This window comes from Haliotis rufescens, unplaced genomic scaffold (genome assembly GCF_023055435.1).
Source record: "Haliotis rufescens isolate VD_foot unplaced genomic scaffold, xgHalRufe1.0.p SCAF_17, whole genome shotgun sequence".
NCBI classification, from domain to species: Eukaryota; Metazoa; Mollusca; class Gastropoda; order Lepetellida; family Haliotidae; genus Haliotis; species Haliotis rufescens.
The window spans coordinates 335,407-363,388 of NW_025963857.1; the positions used below are offsets into that span (position 1 = coordinate 335,407).

General features: G+C 42.7%; 1 protein-coding gene across 2 annotated transcripts; it reads right to left on the reverse strand.

The window, feature by feature from the left end:
* Nucleotides 1-351: 351 nt before the first annotated feature.
* Nucleotides 352-27,548, reverse strand: LOC124112716. 2 transcript variants are annotated; one of them, XM_046472953.2, is made up of 6 exons: nucleotides 27,392-27,548; nucleotides 22,818-22,898; nucleotides 8,270-8,404; nucleotides 6,572-6,758; nucleotides 5,294-5,530; nucleotides 352-2,929 (listed from the first exon to the last, which is right to left on the reverse strand). In XM_046472953.2, the coding sequence occupies exons 2-6, from the start codon at nucleotides 22,881-22,883 to the stop codon at nucleotides 2,841-2,843; spliced, it is 714 nt and encodes a 237-aa protein (XP_046328909.2). In that variant the 5' UTR covers nucleotides 22,884-22,898; nucleotides 27,392-27,548; the 3' UTR covers nucleotides 352-2,840. The 2 variants fall into 2 exon arrangements, with proteins under 2 accessions (XP_046328909.2, XP_046328831.2); XM_046472875.2 differs by lacking the exons at nucleotides 22,818-22,898; nucleotides 27,392-27,548 and adding an exon at nucleotides 19,571-19,784.
* Between the last annotated feature and the right edge of the window lie 434 nt (nucleotides 27,549-27,982).

Here is a 27,982-nt window from a genome sequence, read left to right on the forward strand (position 1 = left end):
CACCGAGATTTAAGTCCGGTTTAAGTCCGCGTTAATAACGAGAACAACTCACCGGACCTCCGAGATCCGAGTGACATGTGAAAAGTAAATCCGGATTTGGAAGCGTCAGTTATTAAATTGGTCACTTGTCACAAGATGTCAGTCCTGACTCCGCAGTGTCGGAAGTTCGAAAGAAACAGGTTTTACTTGATGATAAACGTTGATTAAACGTAATTCGGTACTGGTCTGGTTGGATTAGCCAGAGTCCGGTTTAGACAGATTCCGCTGTACCAAGTGTAAAGGATGAACTTGTTCTTGTGGTTCGGGGTTTCACCTTCCGCTGGTGGTCGGACACACAACTACACACAAGTATTTACAAAATGGACGGACTTTATTTCTTAGTATATACATGTATCACAGTGTCGCTTGATGCGGGGCTAATACGTACTGTTAATAAATAACAAAGAAAAGTAAACTGAAAAGAAACTATAATGCTACTGCATAAACAGATTGACGCAGGACGATTTCGACTTAAGACACATTTACATCTTTAGAAATACGCTGAAACCTCGTGAATCCGGACGGTGGTCCGGACTAGGGAGGTTTCCCAGTAGTGCCCCATTGAAAGCCCCGAGCCCTGTACACTACCCCTGGACTGCGTATACTGATGCGTCGGGGCATTCCGCTAGGGTGAGCGTGGTTGGTTCAGTCATTCCAACAGATTCGAACCCCGACCAGCGGATCCAGGCCTCTACCGTATACTAAGGCTATTTCTGAGTAACTCAAAGTTATCTTTATCAACCACATCAATCTATATTAATCTAAATACAGTGAAAACCGTTAATCCGAATAACCTGATCAACGTGAAATCGTCCGAATATACAAATGTCCGAATTAACGAGTCATAGGTTATAGGTTATGAACTTTTCAATGCCGGACTTACGGGGTTACAAAGGTACAAACATGGCATAATTCTTCAATGAATTTCAAAAATATAACAAAACTGATAAAGTTGCGTATATGTGATGTAGCTACCCACAGTTGTAGTTCACATCGAAGTTAAAGAAGAATCATAGAAGACCTGATTGGAAAGTTATAAGAGTTCATGTCTGTCATCCCTGCGTCTATAACGTTTTGATTGAAAGTCAGTTTATACATGTAACATTAACACACAACGCCAAGTGAACAGTGTGCACGCTTCAACGGGCTAAAACCTGGACCATTGGATAGTGCCGCCATCTGACTGGACCCAGCTATATGTAGTCACGAGACATCACGTGTCACGTGTTGATTTGGGGTGTCAGATGTATTTTCAAACAATTTGCACGGTTGTCGAAATAGTGATGAAAAATTAAATTACAAATAATTTTTTTAATAATACGGTTAGCTGGATTAATAAAAAATTAACAAAATCTTCAGCGTTAAGGCGGTGTTATGGATTTCAAATTCTTTATTCAATGAGACGTTTCAGGACAGATGCCAGTCCTTGAGCAGCATCTGTACCGAAACACTCTTCAGTGATACGGCAACATCTAAAATGCCACCAAGATATAGCTACAGTTTTGTCTTTCAATCTGTTTCTTTGAACGGCCGTTGAAGGCGATTGTAAACAAACGTGTTCTACTTGTGTGGAGTAGGGATGATCTTTAAGATGAAGTTAGGGCAAGCCCAGAAATAGGTCTGAATCAATCCACTTCGTCACTTCGAACCCTTCAAACATTCCCATCATGTCTTGTTACTGAAATTATTATTCGGTGCTAAAGTAAAATAGGACTGAAGTAAAGCTTTTGGTTTCCCAGGGACCGATAAATTATTAATCATAATATGAAACTGATTCAAGGCATGGAGAGAACCTCGTTAAAGTCGCTTGCCCATCAAACAGAAAGTAGCTGTATCCTCACACGCCAGCAAGGTCCACGTTTCCCCTTCACATATACTACCCAACGGTTGATAGGGATGCTTCCGTTATTCAATGATATACAAAACTGAATACAGTAAAATACGTTTATAACCAACACGCTTGTAACGAACTGACGGATATTACGAACTTACTTTTTGGTTACCGCCATTTGCTGTATAGATGTTGTATGTATGCTTATACCGAATTACGGTTATAACGAACTAAAATTAGTGGTCCATTTGTGTTCGTTATAACCGTAGTTTACTGTATATATAAACATGTGTAACTATAATGTGTAATCTGTCTCCCTGTCAATAGTTGATTAGTATACACAGTTGAAGTACATATTTGTTGTTCTGCCAAAGGGCCTTACGATAGTCGTGGCGCTGAGAACGTTTTGTGGGACGTTCTTAGCGGCACGACTATCGTAAGTCTATGTACTGCTAAGGTTCCTTAGTGAAACGATTATATATATAACATCTTGGGATCCGACGATGTCCTTAGACTACACTAGCATACCACCAACAGACAGTCTTCAGGTACACTTCATCTGTACAGCGTTATCGCCAGGGAACACCTGTACCGGATTGCCTGGTCGATGATTGTAGCGATTTGTTAAAGGGGACTCATTCCAAGTGTAGGTGCAGATATCGTGCACACAATGGTGCCGTGAAACACTGGCGTGGGGTACTGAGACCGGTGATTAACTTCTACATATTCATTACAAAATTTGAGCAGACAAAGACAAGATTTTTAGATTTGCCACAGCTACCAAATGTCCAGACCTTAGTCACCCCCGACAACTCCTGATGCCGATAGACTGGAGGACGATGATGTTGCACTGCCAGCACGTGCAGCATCTCAGACTCATAAACAGGTAAGGGAGGCAATCAGACGTCATGGGTGCATATCCTTTCTACTGTAGTCGTCTCCACGCGCCAGGGGTGTCACGTTACCAAGGCTATGGACAGGCCCTCGGGTCGATGGTGAAAACTGTTGTCATTTCGTAAGCGAGTGAATTGTGAGTTTGTCTAAGGCTCTGGTACATTCCTGTGAAGAAAAGATGAGGATTGAGATAATTTAAGAGTAATGGTTTAATTTACAAAATCCACCATAGCACCTTGACCGGTGCAGATGAGTTATCTTTCCCTATCCACTAGGTGGCACGGATGTCTCAGTCGTCTTAGATGCCGCAATTCATTGTGCAGAGTTGCGGCCCTTAGTCGTGCCAGAATCCTATGATCGTGGAATCGAACTCCGCCTCCACCCTAATTATATTTCCCGCTTCGTCAGCACCACTGTGTTCATGGGTTTAACTAAATGCTAACCGTCTGAAGCCTGCATCACTTCAGGCTTTCCTCCGAAATATCGGGTTTGTCAAGCCGACACGCAACACAAATACACCGTTATGGATAACAACTTCTGATTTACTGTTTCGATGTAGATTTTTACACCATTACCAAGCTGCAGTGACAACAACCAAGACTAGGGATGAGAGGTACATGTATATATGTACGACATTCCGTGATAAGCAGCAGGTTAACATTGACAACAACAGGTAATAGATAACAAGCAGCATACAGATAAACGGATGAAGCCAGATGTACAGTAAGAATAACAAAGAGCACACAGGTGATGAAGCACACGGGTGATCAAGCCAGGTGTACAGTAAGGATAACAAGTAGCATACAGATAAATGGTTGAAGCCAGATGTACAGTAAGGATAAGGATTAAAAGGGTTCAACGGTTGTGACAAGCTGATTCGATCCTAATTAAATCGAAACGTCGCTATATGCAATAAACCAGAAGTTGTTGTCCATAAATGTGTACATTTTCTGACTTACTTACCAACTTCTAGAATGTCAATCACACAGTGAGCTGACACGCGATATAACTGGATAATTATTCCAAGCGGCGTTAATCCCAACTCACTCACTCACTCACTCTCTTCTTCCTTTGTGCAGGGAATCCAGGGTTGGTAGTTAAACCACTGGCTAGGTGAATCGTTGGACATAATGGCTACAGACTATTGATACTACATAGATTGGTGACGACCGTGTCGGCATTGACCAGTGGTCATCATATCACTGACGAGTATTCCCATCCCGGCATTGTGCAAATTGTTTGAGACACCGAGCAGGTATATCCGAAGCGCCGTAAAAGGGCCTTGTCATGGACAGTAGTTGATTTCGTCAACAATGACCTGTGCTTGAGTTGTGAATGAGTTAGGGACAGCTCCACTTTGAGTGAGTATGTTTTTACGCCACTTTTAGCAATATTCCAGCAAGATCATGGCGGGGTACACCAGAAATGGGCTTCACACATTGTACTTATGTTGGAAATAGAACCCGTGTTTTCGGCGTGACGGGCGAACGCTTTAATCACAAGGCTACCCCACCGCCTAACCTCCACTTTAAACAAAAGTCATTAACGTCAGTTTGAACAGCGCGGATTATAACAGTTGTTTCTGTGCATGTCAGAAGTGCGAGAAAAGTCCAAAGTAAATAAGGCTGAGGAAGGGGTTCGAACCCACTGCTGGCTACTATTGATTTCATCCTCGTGATTAAAGGGTTCCTTTACACACCTCATCAGGCAGGTGACAAATAACATCCTCGTGGCTCAAGGCTTATGTTACATACCTTATCAGGGTAGTGACAAAATTAAAAACATCCTCGTGGTTCAAGGGTTGTGTTACATACCTTATCAGGGTAGTGACAATATTTAAAACATCCTCGTGGTTCAAGGGTTATGTTACATACCTTATCAGCGGAGTGACAAAATTAACAACATCCTCGTGGTTCAAGGGTTATGTTACATACCATATCAGGGTAGTGACAATATTGAAAACATCCTCGTGGTTCAGGGGTTCAGTAACATACCTCATCAGGGTAGTGACAAAATTAACAACATCCTCGTGGTTCAAGGGTTATGTTACATACCATATCAGGGTAGTGACAATATTGAAAACATCCTCGTGGTTCAGGGGTTCAGTAACATACCTCATCAGGGTAGTGACAAATTTAATAACATCCTCGTGGTTCAAGGGTTGTGTTACATACCATATCAGGGTAGTGACAAATAACATCCTCGTGGTTGAAGGGTTTTGTTACATGCCATATCAGGGAAAAGACAAAATTAATAACATCCTCGTGGTTCAAGGGTTATGTTCCATACCTGATCAGGGTAGTGACAAATAACATCCTCGTGGTTCAGGGATTCAGTAACATACCTGATCAGGGAAGTGACAAAATTAATAACATCCTCGTGGTTCAAGGGTTATGTTCCATACCTGATCAGGGTAGTGACAAATAACATCCTTGTGGTTCAGAGGTTCCATTACATACCTAACAAGGCAGTGACATATGCCATCCTGGTGGACCAAAACTCTCTACGCGCCTCATCTCAACAACATACCATCGTTCATGACATCCTCGAGGTTGAGGGGGCTCCGGAACAAGTGGACGGTGACGATGTGGTTGGGGTCCTTGTAGAAGCGCCTGATGCCCATCACACTGGAGGTCTGCACGACGTAGGGCTGGGCATGGTACTTCTGGAGGAGGTCGGCGAAGGGCGTGGCGAAGTTGTGTTTGTAGTGCATGTAGCAGTCGGGGTCCTTCAGGCGGATCTCCGAGATCATGAACGTGTTCAGAGCTGCAAGGGAAACATGTGCTGTCAAACTGAAAACCGTGAATCTTATAAATATATCCAGTTGTTTGTTGTTCAAGAAACCCGCCGAGATATGACCATGGTACCGATGATGGTTAAGCGGGTATCGTGACGTTACATCGTCTTAGACTGGTATTTCGAGATCAAGGACTTTGAGTTCTAGTATACTGTATTCTGAGTGTTGATAGTACAATGAAACAATAATTAACGGTAATTGTCCGAAGACAAATACCGGTCGAAAAAATCCCCAAATATATATGTGTATCTTCAGATTTGGATTTCCTTGTCTAACATGGCAGTGTTCAGAACAAATGGCACATAACATGCACCTATGTAATGATTCCACATATTTGATGGTGCGTAGATCGCAGGAGCGACATGGCTACACGCATTAGTGCATGGATAACTGCATCCTTGAATATCCAGTTTGTTATATCTTCATTCTATTACGATTAAAACCCTGAACCCATCCCTCGCCACAGCTTCAGGCGTCACCACGCTACAACATTGCCGTCCAATCGAATTACATTTACATCCGAGAGACATTCTGTGGGAAGAACGTGATCAGAAAGTTTTGTTTGTTGTTTAACGCCGCATTCAGCAATATTCAAGCTATATGACGGCGGTCTGTAAATAATCGCGTCTGGACCAGACAGTCCAGTGAATGACATCATGAGCATCGATCTACGCAATTAAGATACGATGACATGCATCAATCAAGTCAGAGAGCCTGACCACCCGATCCCGTTAGTCGCCTATTACGTCAAGCATAGTCACCTTTTACGACAAGCATGGGTTGCTGAAGACCTATTCTAACCCGGATCTTCACAGTGTGATCAGAAAGGTAGTGACAGTGACGTCCAAACTGGAGCTATGTTTACAAATGGGTCCAGGGTATTTATTATACGAAAATGGAAATATTATACACTGGGCAATCGAGGATGGTTTCACAGCAGCGATGATGGTATGTCACTATGTGACAAACACTGGATGTATTCTGTACATGTATATATATTGCCGTCGCACCTCCTTCGTTGTCTGGCGAGTAATGGCGGTCCACCACCCACGCCTGACAGTGACCTGCGCACTGGGGGAAGTCGGGCTGCTTGAACTTCGGGTCTGACCGGAAGAACATGTCGGCGGAATCACGTGACGGGAAGTAAAAAACGATACAGCCTTCATCCACCGACGAGTCATAGCCATAACTGAAAACCTTGCAATGGAATGACATCGTTAGCATCACGGACAGATCAGGTCGAGTGAAAAAAACAGATCACTCTCGTAAAAATACAGTTGTTGGTTGGTTGGTTTGATGTCTAACGCCCCACTCAGCAGTATTCCATCTATATGACAGCGGTCTGTAAATAATCGAGTCTGGACCAGACAATCCAGTGATTGATATCATGAGCATCGATCCACGCAATTGAAATCGATGACGTGCATCAACCAAGTCAGCGAGCCTGACCACCCGATCCCGTTAGTCGCCTTATACGACAAGCATAGTCGCCTTTTACGGCAAGCATGGGTTGCTGAAGACCTATTCTACCCCGGATCTTCACGGGTCCGTAAAAATACAGACACGTGTAAATTTGCCTACACTCCTGCGCCAAACGTTTGTATTAACTTCAATGGTGTGTAAGCGTAAAATCTGTTGTGGCAGTGGTTTATATATATAATACGAAATCAGAGACACCGGTCAGCACAATAATGTTGTACAAGCCCCGCCCACTAATTTATCAGCCAATCAGGAAACAATAATCCGTTAGTGGGCAGTCTTTTAGGTAATGTTAGCTAATCAAATGCCATTACATCACTTGCAATAAAGGCCATTTTGTTAATTCTTATATTGCGCATATTTCAACACCACACGGGGGTATGCCCAAACTTACAATCATGCTCAGCTCCCTGGGGATTATACAACCTAAGCTGCCTGTGATTCGCTAGAAGGTTAACAGCCACATTGCCATCTCATCCTACCGGGTACCCATTCGCTGCTGGGTGAATAGAGGCACATTTCGAACAAAGTCACTTGCCCACGTGGTACATGTGTGTCAGTGCAATGTCAACTATAGACACTAGTGTCCCACTATGAATTTTCATGTAATTATTAAGAGACATCATCTTATAGCTGCAATTTCTAACGTTTTGAGCCGTAACTGCTTCTTACAAATATATTTGAATCAATTAAATATTTATGAAAAAGTAAATCTTATATTGTGTTTAAAATTGTTGTAATTTATGTGAGGTAGGTGGGTACTGTATGGCAACAAGAAAGACGACATGTTTTTGTTCAGTGCGAATATTTTAACAATTTCAAAGAATTCCTGGATTCGCCACTTCAACAGGTATTAGTAGGACTTTTTATAATATTAAAGTGACCTAATAACTACGTGTACATCCTCACACCCCTTTCCCATTTATATCTTATGTTTGAGTGCATGTAAATGTGTAAAGCTCGTCCCTGTCTGGTGTGTGTCACCGACACGGCATCATGTACAGTACAGTTTACTTATTCACAATCATTTCTAGGACAAGCACAGTTCAGATGCAACCTCTGATGTTAAATATATGTGCGGACGCCATGTGTTTCGTAGGTAGCCTCAAGAGTTATGACACTTGGTGGTCGACTTGGTGAATCTCCTACACGTTGTATAGCAGCTTCAACATTTTTAAAGATGGTATTGGTGAATTTATACAAGTTTTTCATATGTAGTCAGCACTCACCTTCCTAGCGATGCCGACAAACCTGCCGCCGTATATCCCCACCGTGCGACTGGCCCTCACACAGTCCTGACCCGCCTCCTGCACGTTCTTACCCCCGTGGGTCGGGAACAGGATGAACAGGTAGCACCCATCTGTCTGAAACAACAGCAGCAATAGTCACTGGATTGAAACAACCAGCAGGGAGAAGTCATTGAACTGAACAACCAGTAGGGAGAAGTCATTGAACTGAACAACCAGTAGGGAGAAGTCATTGGACAGAACAACCAGTAGGGAGAAGTCATTGAACTGAACAACCAGTAGGGAGAAGTCATTGGACAGAACAACCAGTAGGGAGAAGTCATTGGACAGAACAACCAGTAGGGAGAAGTCATTGAACTGAACAACCAGTAGGGAGAAGTCATTGAACTGAACAACCAGTAGGGAGAAGTCATTGAACAGAACAACCAGTAGGGAGAAGTCATTGAACTGAACAACCAGTAGGGAGAAGTCATTGAACTGAACAACCAGTAGGGAGAAGTCATTGAACAGAACAACCAGTAGGGAGAAGTCATTGAACTGAACAACCAGTAGGGAGAAGTCATTGAACTGAACAACCAGTAGGGAGAAGTCATTGGAATGAACAACCAGTAGGGAGAAGTCATTGGAATGAACAACCAGTAGGAAGATGTCATTGGAATGAACAACCAGTAGGGAGAAGTCATTGAAATGAACAACTGGTAGGGAGAAGTCATTGAAATGAACAACAAGTAGGGAGGAGTCATTGAACCGAACAACCAGCAGGGAGAAGTCATTGAACTGAACAACCAGTAGGGAGGAGTCATTGAACCGAACAACCAGCAGGGAGAAGTCATTGAACAGAACAACAAGCAGGGAGAAGTCATTGAACCGAACAACCAGTAGGGAGGAGTCATTGAACTGAAACACGTCTGCTTGTCTGTAACCAGCAAACACTCTCACATTAGCACATAAAACAAAGAGCAATTTGATGGATGAAATAAACAAGGCTAAAAATCCTGAGAGCACAATTTCTTACCCTTGGCATAATATATTTCCAAATATGTAAACCTTACATATATTAAAACAAGTATTTCAAATGTTAAAAGGCGTGTGTTAGTGGCAGTGTTGGTCATGCTTGATGTACGCCAAATAGGAGTATATGTTAATCCTAATTGAAATCAATATGATTTTTTTGTAATATTTCAAATATGTTTAGAGAGAATCGAGTTGGTTGACGAAATTAATGCAAATCTTTGCCTTTGGAAACTGCATGAGTATAAGTTTGTTAAAATACCCGTAAGCTTAAAAAGAAACTATATTAATGAATACGAAAGCTCTTATATTTATCACACGAACACTACAGGTTAATTGCTTGTGTAGGATATACCAGCACTATCGTGTTTCACCAATAAACGATGCTAATTACCCTGTTTGTCTCCGGGAGGTGCCTTTAGGTGGCAATTGACACCACATAAAACCAGGACATACGTGTGTACGTTACTGTATAGCGTTACAACACTGTACATGATAGATCGCTTCCACGTTAAGAAACATTCTCCAGTAGAGCAACTAATTATGGAAGGTCGCGGTGGTTTCAAACAACACAGTTGCGTGTGGAGTTTGATAAAGATGGCGACCAACACACACAGATCATATCACGAAGGCGCTGAGCTAGTCTACGTCATTGTGCGACGTTCTACACACGGATTGTCAGGCAGTATTACAGTGGCTATATGAAAGTGAACAGGTGGCACAATAGGGAATAATGCGACCTCGCCTGTCTCATTCGTGGCCACAAAGACCATGTTGCTAGCTTCATTCAAGCTTATGGTTACCCGATTGTACAGGACAATCAGCCAGGTAAATCGCGTAACGCCGCATAAGGTCAAATATCACGGCCTGCGTGAAATCCCTAATACATGTTGATTTTGCGATCTTGCTTCGAAGGTGGTGAGCGCACATAGATAGACAATATGTTGAATACAGTAAAACTTTAGAAACGATTCTGAAAGTTTTGCTCGACAAAAGAACAAACATGTTCTGTTTTATTCATCATCACTCGCTCCTTTCCGTAACCTGCAAGAAGACTCGTCACCCAATCGATAAATCTTACGTGCAAAAATACGACAAACCAATCAGAATGCGCGTATGACTTCAAATACTTCGGTCAAACAATCCCACAGGAAGAATTTGATTTTACATGTGTCTTGCATTTCAAAATATACCAAAGATACACATAAAAGTGTTTAATCATACTGCATAATACTGTAAGTCCCAATGTGTTTAATCATACTGCATAATACTGTAAGTCCCAATGTGTTTAATCATACTGCATAATACTGTTAGTCCCAGTGTGTTTAATCATACTGCATAATACTGTAAGTCCCAATGTGTTTCATCATACTGCATAATACTGTTAGTCCCAATGTGTTAAATCATACTGCATAATACTGTAAGTCCCAATGTGTTTCATCATACTGCATAATACTGTTAGTTCCAATGTGTTTAATCATACTGCATAATACTGTAAGTCCCAATGTGTTTAATCATACTGCATAATACTGTTAGTCCCAATGTGTTTCATCATACTGCATAATACTGTTAGTCCCAATGTATTCAATCATACTGCATAATACTGTTAGTCCCAATGTGTTCAATCATACTGCATAATACTGTTAGTCCCAATGTGTTTAATCATACTGCATAATACTGTTAGTCCCAATGTGTTTCATCATACTGCATAATACTGTTAGTCCCAATGTGTTTAATCATACTGCATAATACTGTTAGTTCCAATGTGTTTAATCATACTGCATAATACTGTAAGTCCCAATGTGTTTAATCATACTGCATAATACTGTTAGTCCCAATGTGTTTAATCATACTGCATAATACTGTAAGTCCCAATGTGTTTAATCATACTGTATAATACTGTTAGTTCCAATGTGTTTAATCATACTGCATAATACTGTAAGTCCCAATGTGTTTAATCATACTGCATAATACTGTTAGTCCCAATGTGTTTCATCATACTGCATAATACTGTTAGTCCCAATGTGTTTAATCATACTGCATCATACTGTTAGTCCCAATGTGTTCAATCATACTGCATAATACTGTTAGTCCCAATGTGTTTCATCATACTGCATAATACTGTTAGTCCCAATGTGTTTAATCATACTGCATAATACTGTTAGTCCCAATGTGTTTAATCATACTGCATAATACTGTTAGTCCCAATGTATTCAATCATACTGCATAATACTGTTAGTCCCAATGTGTTCAATCATACTGCATAATACTGTTAGTCCCAATGTGTTTAATCATACTGCATAATACTGTTAGTCCCAATGTGTTTCATCATACTGCATAATACTGTTAGTCCCAATGTGTTCAATCATACTGCATAATACTGTTAGTCCCAATGTGTTTCATCATACTGCATAATACTGTTAGTCCCAATGTGTTTAATCATACTGCATAATACTGTTAGTCCCAATGTGTTTCATCATACTGCATAATACTGTTAGTCCCAATGTATTCAATCATACTGCATAATACTGTTAGTCCCAATGTGTTCAATCATACTGCATAATACTGTTAGTCCCAATGTGTTTAATCATACTGCATAATACTGTTAGTCCCAATGTGTTTAATCATACTGCATAATACTGTTAGTCCCAATGTGTTTAATCATACTGCATAATACTGTTAGTCCCAGTGTGTTTAATCATACTGCATAATACTGTAAGTCCCAATGTGTTTCATCATACTGCATAATACTGTTAGTCCCAATGTGTTAAATCATACTGCATAATACTGTAAGTCCCAATGTGTTTCATCATACTGCATAATACTGTTGGTTCCAATGTGTTTAATCATACTGCATAATACTGTAAGTCCCAATGTGTTTAATCATACTGCATAATACTGTTAGTCCCAATGTGTTTCATCATACTGCATAATACTGTTAGTCCCAATGTGTTTAATCATACTGCATAATACTGTTAGTCCCAATGTGTTTAATCATACTGCATAATACTGTTAGTTCCAATGTGTTTAATCATACTGCATAATACTGTAAGTCCCAATGTGTTTAATCATACTGCATAATACTGTTAGTCCCAATGTGTTTAATCATACTGCATAATACTGTAAGTCCCAATGTGTTTAATCATACTGTATAATACTGTTAGTTCCAATGTGTTTAATCATACTGCATAATACTGTAAGTCCCAATGTGTTTAATCATACTGCATAATACTGTTAGTCCCAATGTGTTTCATCATACTGCATAATACTGTTAGTCCCAATGTGTTTAATCATACTGCATCATACTGTTAGTCCCAATGTGTTCAATCATACTGCATAATACTGTTAGTCCCAATGTGTTTCATCATACTGCATAATACTGTTAGTCCCAATGTGTTTAATCATACTGCATAATACTGTTAGTCCCAATGTGTTTCATCATACTGCATAATACTGTTAGTCCCAATGTATTCAATCATACTGCATAATACTGTTAGTCCCAATGTGTTCAATCATACTGCATAATACTGTTAGTCCCAATGTGTTTAATCATACTGCATAATACTGTTAGTCCCAATGTGTTTCATCATACTGCATAATACTGTTAGTCCCAATGTGTTCAATCATACTGCATAATACTGTTAGTCCCAATGTGTTTCATCATACTGCATAATACTGTTAGTCCCAATGTGTTTAATCATACTGCATAATACTGTTAGTCCCAATGTGTTTCATCATACTGCATAATACTGTTAGTCCCAATGTATTCAATCATACTGCATAATACTGTTAGTCCCAATGTGTTCAATCATACTGCATAATACTGTTAGTCCCAATGTGTTTAATCATACTGCATAATACTGTTAGTCCCAATGTGTTTAATCATACTGCATAATACTGTTAGTCCCAATGTGTTCAATCATACTGCATAATACTGTTAGTCCCAATGTGTTTCATCATACTGCATAATACTGTTAGTCCCAATGTATTCAATCATACTGCATAATACTGTTAGTCCCAACGTGTTTCATAATACTGCATAATACTGTTAGTCCCAATGTGTTTAATCATACTGCATAATACTGTTACTCCCAATGTGTTTAATCATACTGCATAATACTGTTAGTCCCAATGTGTTTAATCATACTGCATAATACTGTTAGTCCCAATGTGTTTAATAGCATGGAACATATGTGAGGTTCGGGAGATATACGTGAATTATAAGCAACAAGTTGACAAGTCGTTTAGCTATGCCCGTTTGCGCAGTCGGAAACATAGCCACGAGAAGGGCACGAGTCGCTATTCGTCACGTCCCAGAATAACACGAGTTCTGTTTCTGTCTGGGGCGTGAGGTAGGTTTAGTGGCTTCATGCTAGGTATATGAGTGTTGTTTCAGTCAAAATATTCCAGCCATATCAAGGCGACTGTAAACATTGCACTTTGGACCAGACAAACTAGTGACTGAATTTAAGGCCGCTTTGAACAGTATTCCAGTTATATCACGGCATGTCTGCTGATTGTGGAAGGAAAGTCCGAAGTGATGCAGGTCGCAGACGTTTACAACTTTGGTGAAATCACGAGCACGGGCATAGTGCTGAAAACCTAGAAATATAACCGAGGCGAAGCGGGATTCGAATTCTCGATCATAGGTTTTTGGTGTGCCCAAGGGATGTAACTCTGCACATTGAATTGTGGCGCCTTAGACGACTTGGCCACCCGTGCCTCTTACTTCTCTATGGATGATGGTCATGGCACTGGAGGATCAACGTTACATAAACCGCTGATGGTTTGTGAATGCATGTTAATGTACCTGCATGGTTAAATGATATACAAGGTGCTTTCAGAGTTGCGTCCCCTCGCTGCAGGAAATGCTGGTGGAGTGTTCAAAGCTCCGACGTGTACATCCCCGTACCAGTAGTCGTCACTTAAGTAAACTTTCAACCTGTGTTTATCCTGGAGCTTTTCCCCCACATCAAACTAATACAACTGAAATACTGCCCAAAGTGCTTTGAACCAAACTTACTAACTTATTCGTCACTATAAGCACGATAACTGACGAATATATTACACGCGAGTGCTTCTGAACAGTGTTTTCCCTTCCTTTGATATTCCCCACGATATTGACCAGTTATTGATTCGTAGTCCCTAGGGTTAGTTTTAAGTTGTTTCCAGGGGAGATAATTGAGTAGTAATCTCCCTCAATCCCAGAAACCCCCGAGAGGGATACGCCTGTATCTAAGTTCCTTCATTTATAGATACCCCTTTACCCCAGAGACCTGAGAGAGATACGTATATCCTAGGGACACCCGAGTCTTGGTTGCCCTCAGCGCTACAGTATGTGGGGAGATCGACAGCGTTATGATTCAACTGATGGCATGTGGGGTGACTGTACTGTAAATCTCCCACTCCACATACTTGTATAGGGGCTGGAATGCCAGGACGCTGTTATCGCTATAAGTACGCGTATTTCAGTCTCTTTCCCTTGATCTGTACATTCACTAGCGGTGACAGCTAGAAGTTAATATCTCTATTTTCTATCTAATAAGAATAAAAAATTCAACAGTCACTGCAACTGAAAACAATTTGACTTAATAAATTTATAGTTGAAATAAACATGGATTACAGATCATATGGTTACTAACGGAGTGAAATATAACATTAGTCTTATTGAAAACACGATTTGAAGGGGTGGGGGCGGGGGCGGGGGCGGGGCGGGGGCGGCGTGGATCCTCTGCTGCAAGGTGGGCGGGGGCGGGGCGGGGCGGGGGCGGGGGCGGGGGCGGCGTGGATCCTCTGCTGCAAGGTGGGCGGGGGCGGGGCGGGGCGGGGCGGGGGCGGCGTGGATCCTCTGCTGCAAGGTGGGCGGGGGCGGGGCGGGGGCGGGGGCGGCGTGGATCCTCTGCTGCAAGGTGGGCGGGGGCGGGGCGGGGGCGGGGGCGGCGTGGATCCTCTGCTGCAAGGTGGGCGGGGGCGGGGCGGGGCGGGGGCGGCGTGGATCCTCTGCTGCAAGATGGGCGGGGGCGGGGCGGGGCGGGGGCGGCGTGGATCCTCTGCTGCAAGGTGGGCGGGGGCGGGGCGGGGCGGGGGCGGCGTGGATCCTCTGCTGCAAGGTGGGCGGGGGCGGGGCGGGGCGGGGGCGGCGTGGATCCTCTGCTGCAAGGTGGGCGGGGGCGGGGGCGGCGTGGATCCTCTGCTGCAAGGTGGGCGGGGGCGGGGCGGGGCGGGGGCGGCGTGGATCCTCTGCTGCAAGGTGGGGTCACTGACGGTATTTGTGTGATCGCATGAGGTCACTGACGGTATCTGTGTGATCCCATGAAGTCACTGACGGTATCTGTGTGATCCCATGAAGTCACTGACGGTATCTGTGTGATCCCATGAAGTCACTGACGGTATTTGTGTGATCCCATGAAGTCACTGACGGTATCTGTGTGATCCCATGAAGTCACTGACGGTATCTGTGTGATCGCATGAGGTCACTGACGGTATCTGTGTGATCTCATGAAGTCACTGACGGTATCTGTGTGACCTCATGAAGTCACTGACGGTATCTGTGTGATCTCATGAAGTCACTGACGGTATCTGTGTGATCTCATGAAGTGACTGACGGTATCTGTGTGACCTCATGAGGTCACTGACGGTATCTGTGTGACCTCATGAGGTCACTGACGGTATTTGTGTGATCTCATGAGATCACTGACGGTATTTGTGTGATCTCATGGTCACTGACGGTATTTGTGTGATCTCATGAGATCACTGACGGTATTTGTGTGATCTCATGAAGTCACTGACGGCATTTGTGTGATCGCATGAGGTCACTGACGGTATTTGTGTGATCTCATGAGGTCACTGACGGTATTTGTGTGATCCCATGAAGTCACTGACGGTATCTGTGTGATCTCATGAAGTCACTGACGGTATCTGTGTGACCTCATGAGGTCACTGACGGTATTTGTGTGATCTCATGAAGTCACTGACGGCATTTGTGTGATCGCATGAGGTCACTGACGGTATTTGTGTGATCTCATGAGGTCACTGACGGTATTTGTGTGACAACATGAAGTCACTGACGGTATTTGTGTGACAGCGTGAGGTCACTGACGGTATCTGTGTGACCTCATCGAGTCACTGACGGTATTTGTGTGACCTCATGAGGTCACTGACGGTATTTGTGTGACCTCGTGAGGTCACTGACGCTATATGTGTGACAACATGAAGTCACTGACGGTATTTGTGTGACATCGTGAGGTCACTGACAGTATCTGTGTGACCTCATGGAGTCACTGACGGTATTTGTGTGATCGCATGAGGTCACTGACGGTATTTGTGTGATCTCATGAAGTCACTGACGGCATTTGTGTGATCCCATGAGGTCACTGACGGTATTTGTGTGATCTCATAAGGTCACTGGCGGTATTTGTGTGATCGCATGAGGTCACTGACGGTATTTGTTTTATCTCATGAGGTCACTGACGGTATTTGTGTGATCTCATGAAGTCACTGACGGTATTTGTGTGACATTATGAGGTCACTGACGGTATTTGTGTGTCATCATGAGGTCACTGACGGTATTTGGGTGACATCGTGGGGTCACTGACGGTATTTGTGTGATCTCATGGTCATTGACGGTATTTGTGTGACATTATGAGGTCACTGACGGTATTTGGGTGACATCGTGAGGTCACTTACGGTATTTGTGTAATCTCATGGTCATTGACGGTATTTGTGTGACATTATGAGGTCACTGACGGTATTTGTGTGATCGCATGAGGTCACTGACGGTATTTGTGTGACCTCATGAAGTCACTGACGGTATTTGTGTTTCATTATGAGGTCACTGACGGTATTTGTGTGATCTCATAAAGTCACTGACGGCATTTGTGTTTCATTATGAGGTCACTGACGGTATTTGTGTGATCGCATGAGGTCACTGACGGTATTTGTGTGATCTCATGAAGTCATTGACGGTATTTGTGTGATCGCATCAGGTGACTGACGGTATTTGTGTGATCTCATGAGGTCACTGACGGTATTTGTGTGACCTCATGAAGTCACTGACGGTATTTGTGTGACCTCATGAAGTCACTGACGGTATTTGTGTTTCATTATGAGGTCACTGACGGTATTTGTGTGATCTCATGGTCACTTACGGTATTTGTGTGACATTATGAGGTCACTGACGGTATTTGTGTGACATTATGAGGTCACTGACGGTATTTGTGTGACATCATGAGGTCACTGACGGTATTTGGGTGACATCGTGAGGTCACTGACGGTATTTGTGTAATCTCATGGTCACTGACGGTATCTGTGTGACCTCATGAAGTCACTGACGGTATTTGTGTGACCTCATAAGGTCACTGACGGTATTTGTGTGATCGCATGAGGTCACTGACGGTATTTGTGTGATCTCATGAGGTCACTGACGGTATTTGTGTGATCTCATGAAGTCACTGACGGTATTTGTGTGATCGCATGAGGTCACTGACGGTATTTGTGTGATCTCATGAAGTCACTGACGGTGTTTGTGTTTCATTATGAGGTCACTGACGGTATTTGTGTGATCTCATGAAGTCACTGACGGTATTTGTGTTTCATTATGAGGTCACTGACGGTATTTGTGTTTCATTATGAGGTCACTGACGGTATTTGTGTGACATGAGATTACTGACGGTATTTGTGTGACATCATGAGGTCACTGACGGTATTTGGGTGACATCGTGAGGTCACTAACGGTATTTGTGTGATCTTATGAGGTCACTGACGGTATTTGTGTGACCTCATGAAGTCACTGACGGTATTTGTGTGATCTCATGAGATCACTGACGGTATTTGTGTGATCTCATGGGGTCACTGACGGTATTTGTGTGACATTATGAGGTCACTGACGGTATTTGTGTGTCATCATGAGGTCACTGACGGTATTTGGGTGACATCGTGGGGTCACTGACGGTATTTGTGTGATCTCATGGTCATTGACGGTATTTGTGTGACATTATGAGGTCACTGACGGTATTTGGGTGACATCGTGAGGTCACTGACGGTATTTGTGTAATCTCATGGTCATTGACGGTATTTGTGTGACATTATGAGGTCACTGACGGTATTTGTGTGATCTCATGGTCATTGACGGTATTTGTGTTTCATTATGAGGTCACTGACGGTATTTGTGTGATCTCATGGTCATTGACGGTATTTGTGTGACATTATAAGGTCACTGACGGTATTTGTGTTTCATTATGAGGTCACTGACGGTAGTTGGGTGACATCGTGAGGTCACTGACGGTATTTGTGTGATCTCATGAGGTCACTGACGGTATTTGTGTGACATTATGAGGTCACTGACGGTATTTGTGTGACCTCATAAGGCCACTGACGGTACTTGGGTGACATCGTGAGGTCACTGACGGTATTTGTGTGATATCATGAAGTCACTGACGGTATTTGTGTGACATAATGAGGTCACTGACGGTATTTGGGTCACCTCGTCATACGTAGGCAATGTAAGGGAGGTCGGTGTATTTAATGGTGGCAAATGTATGACTTGACAGGTACATTAGAGACAAATTACACATGGTGTAGGAATGAGACGTCCCCCGATCACATGCCATGCTGGGCACGAGGAGTGTACCACGACAGGGCACGCGGTGATGTCAATAGGGACGTATTCATCACAGGATATAGACAGAGACACTAGGCTCCAGCAGACGGCCAGCCCTTGTACGTTTGGTTCAAGTTGTTCTAAACCCACCGTGTTTATCTCCATGTGTCAGTACCTGTATCGGTCGGAACCTTTACATTGATTAGGTGATTATGATTTTACGCCGTTTTTAGCAATATTCCAGCGACATTACGGCGGGGGACATCTGGAATAGGCTTCACACATTATACCCATGTAGGGAATCGAACCCGGCCTTCGGCGTGACGAGCGAACGCTTTAACCACTAGGCTACCCACCGCCCCGTGAACCTTACAGAAACAATGCCATGTTTCACAGATGGATTAAAATATAAATGCAGGCAACGCCTGCACATGGAACATGCATGGTCTCCCTTTAAACATAAAACACCACCACATCCAACAATCACTACATCTACATTTACCGTGTTTGAAGAAGTATTTTAAAAAAAAGAGTGGAGTTGTCATTGAAGGACAAAACGACGACAGCGAGGAACACAAACCTCGACATTAACTTTCCTCATTCAAACACTGGACTCTCCACAAACGTTAACACCTTAACATTGATTAAATCTGACAATTTGAAACTCCACTTACAGGGGTATTTGATTTGCTGCCCCCCTCCTTCTCCTGCGCTTCTAACTTCCTAAGCCGGTCCGTGGGAGTAAATCCATTACAGAACGCCATGTCAAAATCCGAATACGATTCCGATCTCACTCGAAAAGCTCACAGCGTAGAGATTACTATTCACTGAACGGTCCCTCCGTTACAGCCGTCGCCATAGCGACCACCGATATCACCGGCTAACTGGGCTCACTTAAGAGCGTACTTAAATTGTCAACAAACTGACAAAGATTTCTCCCTTAACATATAACAAGACTCAATACATTCAATGCATTGGCACCACGTGACACGTTTAGGTAGAGTTATCGTTCCTGATCTGCATTCATACAACAAAAATGATTGACTTGGGTGAAACCTGGCTATTGAAAGTAACGAATAATGGCGGAGTTGTATTGATTGCATTAACGGCTAAGTCAGACGCAGAAGTTCATAAACTCTAAGAAAGAGTGGCGTCCCAGATTACTAGCGGCACACGGAGTCTCATTACAGAACAAGTGACTGTGAGCTTGTGTCTTCAAGGGTGGATTTCTGTTAGCAGTGTTGATTTGTTTGGTCTCGAAGCGCACGCTCATTATTGACTGGGTCGAAGTAGTACACACTCAAGTGGTATGATAAACACTGATTCCGATATAGTGGAAGGCGTTCGGAGACCTGCTTGTCTGCTGTTCCACGGCAACTAAACTTTACACTGACCAGTACTATTCAACACCACTGACCAGTACTATTCAACTCCACTGACCAGTATTATTCAACACCACTGACCAGTACTATTCAACTCTACTGACCAGTATTATTCAACTCCACAGACCAGTATTATTCAACACCACTGACCAGTACTATTCAACTCCACTGACCAGTATTATTTAACACCACTGACCAGTACTATTCAACTCTACTGACCAGTATTATTCAACTCCATTGACTAGTATTATTCAACACCACTGACCAGTACTATTCTACTCCACTGACCAGTATTATTTAACACCACTGACCAGTACTATTCGACTCTACTGACCAGTATTATTCAACTCCATTGACCAGTATTATTCAACACCACTGACCAGTACTATTCAACTCCACAGACCAGTATTATTCAACACCACTGACCAGTATTATTTAATACCACTGACCAGTACTATTCAACTCTACTGACCAGTATTATTCAACTCCATTGACCAGTATTATTCAACACCACTGACCAGTATTTATTCAATACCACTGACCAGTACTATTCAACACCACTGACCAGTACTATTCAACACCTCTGACCAGTATTATTCAACTTCACTGACCAGTATTATTCAACTCCACTGACCAATATTGGGGGCACGGGTGGCCCAGTCGTCTAAGGCGCCGCGATTCGCTGTGCAGAGTTGCGTCCCTTTGGCATGCCAGAAACCTATGATTGTGGATTCGAATCCCGGTTCGCCCCAATTATGTTTCTAGGGGTGTCAGCACCATACCCGTGCTCGTGGGTTTCACCGAAGTGGTAAACGTCTGAGACCTGCATCACTTCGGGCTTTCCTCCCACATTAAGCTGACACGCCGTGATATAACTGGAATAATGTTAAAAGCGGCGTTAAACCCAACTCACTCACTCACTGACCAGTATTATTCAACTCCACAGACCAGTATTATTCAACACCACTGACCAGTACTATTCAACACCACTGACCAGTACTTTTCAACTCCACTGACCAGTACTTTTCAACTCCACTGACCAGTACTATTCAACACCACTGACCAGTACTATTCAACTCCACTGACCAGTATTATTTAACACCACTGACCAGTATTATTCAACTCCACTGACCAGTACTATTCAACACCACTGACCAGTACTATTCAACACCACAGACCAGTATCATTTAACACCACTGACCAGTACTATTCAACTCCACTGACCAGTACTATTCAACACCACTGACCAGTATTATTTAACACCACTGACCAGTACTATTCAACTCCACTGACCAGTACTATTCAACACCACTGACCAGTACTATTCAACACCACAGACCAGTATCATTTAACACCACTGACCAGTACTATTCAACTCCACTGACCAGACTATTCAACACCACTGACCAGTATTATTCAACACCACTGACCAGTATTATTTAACTCCACTGACCAGTATTATTCAACACCACTGACAAGTACTATTCAACACCACTGTCCAGTATTATTCAACTCAACTGACCAGTACTATTCAACACCACTGACCAGTACTATTCAACACCACTGACCAGTATTATTTAACTCCACTGACCAGTATTTTTCAACACCACTGACAAGTACTATTCAACACCACTGTCCAGTATTATTCAACTCAACTGACCAGTACTATTCAACTCCACTGACCAGTACTATTCAACACCACTGACCAGTACTATTCAACTCAACTGACCAGTACTATTCAACTCCACTGACCAGTACTATTCAACTCCACTGACCAGTACTATTCAACTCGCCTATTCTGTCCTTCCTGTAATAATTTCCTTATAACGTATTGCACGATGTCCATATATATCTGTGAGGTTTGGATTGAAGTTGTAGGTCCCTCTCACCATTTGACACAGGGGTGGTGGGGTAGCTTCGTGGTGAAAGCGTCCACTCGTCAGGCCAAGGGCACGGGTTCGATTCCCCACATGGTAACAATGGGTGAAGCCATCTCTTGACTATTTCTAAACCATACTCATTCGCAGATTTGAATTGTTAATGACTCTATTAATCAGTATAACAATCTGGCCTATTGAATGTTGGGTTTATTTAGTACTGTTAGACAGTAGTGTATGTATGAGCTTAACGCCACTTGGAACAGTACTTCTGGCATATAGGATCACAGCGTGCCAGCTTGACGTGGGAAAAAACAGCCTTAAGTGAAGCTGACCGTTTACTACTTGGAAAACCGTGCGCACGGGTAGGACGAAGACAACACAAGCATCGTAATACGGGTGTGATTCGATCCAAGATCAGCGGATCCTGTCTCAGGAAAGGGACACAATCTGTGGTAGAAGTAGGGGATACAGTGTGAGTGGAATCAAGTAGGTCGCATGTGACACAGTGACACAAAACTCGTTCCCAAATATGCCTTCGGTTAGTAGAGTCTATTCTAATAGAATGCTTTGAACCCTTTACCAAAGGATGTTTTGACAAACTGGTATCTGAGATGGTGTCGCGAACAGCATCGTCCCCGACGTCGTCGTACAGTACTTACCGGCGCGGCTCTGGTCGGAAGCTGCGTGTAGTGGACCTGGGGGTAGACGGCGTCAAAGTAGGCCATACTGCTCTCACCTCTCTGCAACAGAATTAACGAGCAATGTCACTGCCTTTAAGCGACCTTTGTGCACTGTAAACATATACAAGACAATGTTTAATCGAAACATGTTTAGGAATGTGTTGAAGTCCTTAACGGAATACACGTATGGTGTTTTCTATCTAAACATATTTAAGATCTAAACACATGAAATGAGCTATCGTCTCACCGTCACACATACTTAATATATTCAGAACTTAAACATATTTAGTGTTTAAATAATGTTTAGAATTTAAACATGTTTACGACAAAATGCATATTAATATGTATTATTATCAATCAATCTTAACTTGTTTAGACCAAAGCGTTGAGCATAATCCTAAACAAGTGTAGACCCAAACATGTCAAAATTATGGGACAAGGAACGTGTTTTTGTACAGTTCAGTATATTGTTGAACTAACGAAGATACGCAAAAGTTATATGCTTATATGAAAGGTTGTGTTATAATACACTGAACGTAAAACGATTTTGTACTATTTACTATTGTGCGATAGAGTGTTTGGGTTACTACCGCTTGTAAGTCAATTATACCACGGTACCGGTATGGGAACTCCAAACCTGACCCAGGTCAAGGAACTGGTTGGTGAGATGCAGGAGCGTGGTTGGTGCTGCTGACAGAACTAGGGTCATCGTGACAATGTAGGATTCAAATCGAACCCTGGTCTAAGTCGAGACGAGCAGCGCTACACCCGGTAGGCTACCCACCCTCAGTCATTACACTGTTATATCCCGTGCACCACCGTTATCAGATCAGGTGTAGAACTGGTGTTCAGCAACCCATGCTTGTCGTAAGAGGCGACTAACGGGATCGGGTGGTCAAGCTCGGTGACTTGGTTGATGCATGTCGTCGTATTCCTATTGCGTGGATCGATACTCATGATGTCAATCATCGGATTGTCTGGTCCAGACTCGATGTTTTACAGACCGCCGTCATTTAGCTGAGATATTGCTGAGTGCGGCGTGCAACAACAAACAAACAAACAGTGTGGTTCTGTGTGGTAACTCATCACTGGTGGACACACACCATGCTGATTGACGAGGCCGACCTAGCTGTCCGGGTGTTGTGGCAACGCTCTGCGTGGCCTATCTCTGACTGAACACTCACCAGCAGCCTGGGAACACCGAGACGTCTGTTTTACAAGCTCATAAATCGGGATGAATCACAATCAAATCGTCACTCTGGTCTTCGCTCACACAGAAACACACACACTAGTTGATATATTTGCATATTTTGAAAGCAAGGGTGGAATTTCGACAGGGCTCAAGTTACGATATTGCAATGTACACACACATGCACACATACATGTACACGCACGCACACACAAAACAACAAAACACAAACATACAAACATACACACACACACGCATACACAGAGACAAATACGCAGACACAGACAGACAGACATGTAGACACGCAACATACACACACTGACACACACACACAAACAAACACAGATAACACACATACACACACGCACAGACAGACAAACACACAGACACTTAGACACACACAACATACACACAATCACACACACAACATACACACAATCACACACACACAGACAGACCCACACGCAGACACACGCAGACACACAGAGAGAGACACATACAGAGACACACATACACACACTTACACACACATACACACACAGTCTTTGGTGTCTACATTTCACAACGTTTAAGGTAAAATCGAGTTTGCTTTTTCAACGAAGATTTCAAAGAAAGTCATATGATCAGGGCTACAACTTTCAAGGTCTCAGTAAAACTTTCAAAATGTTTTATGTGACATTTCTAATTTTTACTCATCAGAGATTAAAATGCTGTCCGATGTAATTCCAATAGTGAACCATATGTTCCTGTTTTTTCAGGTCAACAATTAACTTGGCTTTTCATGTGTTTATGACGAGTGCCACCAATGGGGCAAGATACGCTCACCTTTTCGCGAACACCTGGTATCATCACTATTCATAAACATGCTCATGATGTCCTCGGAATCGTACAATGGACTCTACCTGTAGCAGAGATGTCTTAAGAATATGGAAAGGGTTTTGTCGCCAAAGATTGCTGCTAAGATTATGGTGCCCGTCTCAGTAACATAAACGCGGGCATAAAATGTTGTTTAGTCATTTAGGTGCTTGTTGACAACTTGCCCTCAATAAAACATCATTTCGGTGTCTCCCCCGTGATATTGCTGGAATATCGCTGAAAGCGGCGTAAAACAATTCCCATTCACTCTTACATATTTATGAAATACAAAGTTCAAACGGACGTCCACTCACGTTAGAATGTACTCAACAGTCCAATATTTATACTCTAAGTTAAGCTGTTGCAGTTATACGAGATGGGTTAATTCTTTTACTTGATTTTCGAATTTGTCGCCTTGGTGAGAGGCGGGTTCGTGACCTACGTTTACCTGTACGTTTACCTGTACGTTTACCTGTACGTGCACCTGTAGACTAACACCCAGGTGGGAAGGTTCAAAACACTCGAGCTCTGAACATGTAGCCACTAAAAAATAAAATCAATGATTACACGATATCAGCCGACTGAAGACTGTAGCAGTCGTGTAAGGTGGTCCAGGATATATATTTATATATCACTGTTTTTGACAACTGCGAGTGATTTGAACGGGTTGTTTGAGCTTTGTAAGCTTTTATAGCAAGGTCAAAACACGTTTGAATTATGTTTGGACAACAGTAACATGGTATGTGGTATTTTCTACACCTGTCACACACCCACAATAGGCCCATAATACGCCCGCAACATTCCCGCAATATACCCGCAACATATCCATGATACCGGCATAATACCCAAATATTTCCGCAATAAACCCATATATATCCATAATATCGGCCGCAACATTCCCTCAATATACCCGCAATACATCCACAATATACCCGCAATATTCCCTCAATATACCCGCAATATATACATAACATACCCACAATATTCCCTCAATATATCCATAATATACCCGCAATATATCCAAAGTATACCCGCAATATTCCCCCAAAATACCCGCAATATATCCATAATATACCCGCAATGTTCGCATAACGTACCTTCAATATATCTTTAATATACCCGCAATATTCCCTCAATATATCCACAATATACCCGCAATATATCCATAATATGCCCGCAATATTCCCTCAATATAGCCACAATATATCCATAATATACCCGCAGTATACCCAAATATTCCCTCAATATACCCGAAATATATCCATAATATTCCAGCAATATTCCCCCAATATATCCACAATATATCCATAATATGCCCGCAATATACCCGAAATATATCCATGATATACCAGCAATATTCCCTCAATATATCCACAATGTACCCACAATATATCCATAATATGCCCGCAATATTCCCTCAATGTAGCCACAATATATCCATAATATACCCGCAGTATACCCAAATATTCCCTCAATATACCCGAAATATATCCATAATATACCAGCAATATTCCCGTAATATATCCATAACATACCCGCAGTACGCTAGCCGTGCCTAACTGAATATCTCAGCGGAAGCCCTCACGGACAGACGGGAAGACCGACAGAAGTAAATGATTTAATCAATAATACCCACAATGCATTAATCAAGGAAACTTATTGATTTGAAATACCGACTTTGAGCTGGAAGGAATGCTTTACGTCAGTCAGGACAGCATCAGGACATACATTGTCCTCCGTATTAAGTCTTTGAACTGAAACCTGTGTTTTGTTTCCTTGCTCATCTGAATGCCCTACAATGCAACACCAGGAAGTGCTTGAAAGCTCCACTTTCAGGCTATGATTTGATTTGATTGTTTGACTGTTTGTTGTTTTAGGCCGCACTCAGCAATATTCTAGCTGTATGACGGCGGTCTGTAAATAATCGAGTCTGGACCAGACAATCCAGTAGTTGACATGAGCATCGATTTGCGCAATTGAGATAAAATTGAGATGCAATTTATGAAGCCATTCTTAGGTGCCGCTCGTCATATTTCTAGAAAAAATGCTAAATGCGTAAAATCCTACTCAATCACTTTTGCAAGACACCAGGCGAACACGTGTACAATACAAGGTGTTACAAACGTGACTGAAGGCAAGGTCTACACACCATACCAACTAAAAATACAAGTATTGCTTCGGAATTCTATAAGTCACGACCGATTATTGACATATCAATAGTTAGTTGAATACCGCGACAAATGACACGTTCAGGGCCCTTTGAGGTAGTGAAATACAACCATATTGTCTCTTTAAAATGTGCTCAGGTTGCCAGCAGGGCGTATAGCTCCTGGTGGAATCGGGAAGGCTGAACAACAAACTGAGTGTCTCTGGAGAAACCCATTCACTTCTGCCATATCCTTCCCCGGATGGGGTCAGACGTATCAATACAGACATGGAGAGGGGTCTTGATGGCTCCTTAAACAGTAAATCTTATTATTACGAGGTATAACTAGTAATATGTACTTACAACACAGGAACAGGTCTCTGCTTTGACTTCAAGTGACCAAAAACTGCACAAGTATGGTTATGTTTGCGCGCACGTCAAGATCGCGAGCGGCCTTGTTTGTTTGTAGATTGGTCGGTCGTTGGGTACTACCAGATCGAAGCCGTGAGTATGTGGGTCTGCTTTTGAAGTTGGCGATTTGCCACGGAAAGGGGTTCAGATATAAATTGATGTCAACACAACGAACAAATAGGGCTCTACTTGATATGAAACTTTCTAAGGGAGGGTTATCGCTTTATTTGCACGTCGCTTGTATTGGAGGTGACCTTTCGCTGAAGTCGCGTTGTCGAATGGGACCTGCTTTGATGGCCGCTATTGCCTGGATAATGGGACCCGTTCAGTGCTGAGCGTCAGTGGAGTAGAGGGGCCTTGTACCTGTGACAGTGAAAGATGGGCGGTTGTTTGACGGAACCATATCTCGTATATGTGTAGTGAAGGCCTCCGTTATCGCCACAGAATGGAAGACATGCATAAACTATTGGTGGTGTACAGAGCGAGTAGAAAGCTTCGTTCCTATAATGAACTTCGGCCGAGTTCTTGCACGACTTTGTCAGG

Bases quoted from the DNA above. Each gene is read 5' to 3' on its own strand.
- LOC124112716 (XM_046472875.2), bottom strand. From the start codon at position 19,660: ATGGCGTTCTGTAATGGATTTACTCCCACGGACCGGCTTAGGAAGTTA. The intron at 5,531-6,571 runs GTGCGACGGCAA...TTTCCCTTGCAG, and splicing joins CTCGCCAGACAACGAAGGAG to CTCTGAACACGTTCATGATC. The intron at 2,930-5,293 runs GTATGTTGTTGA...TTTTCTTCACAG, and splicing joins CGAGGATGTCATGAACGATG to GAATGTACCAGAGCCTTAGA.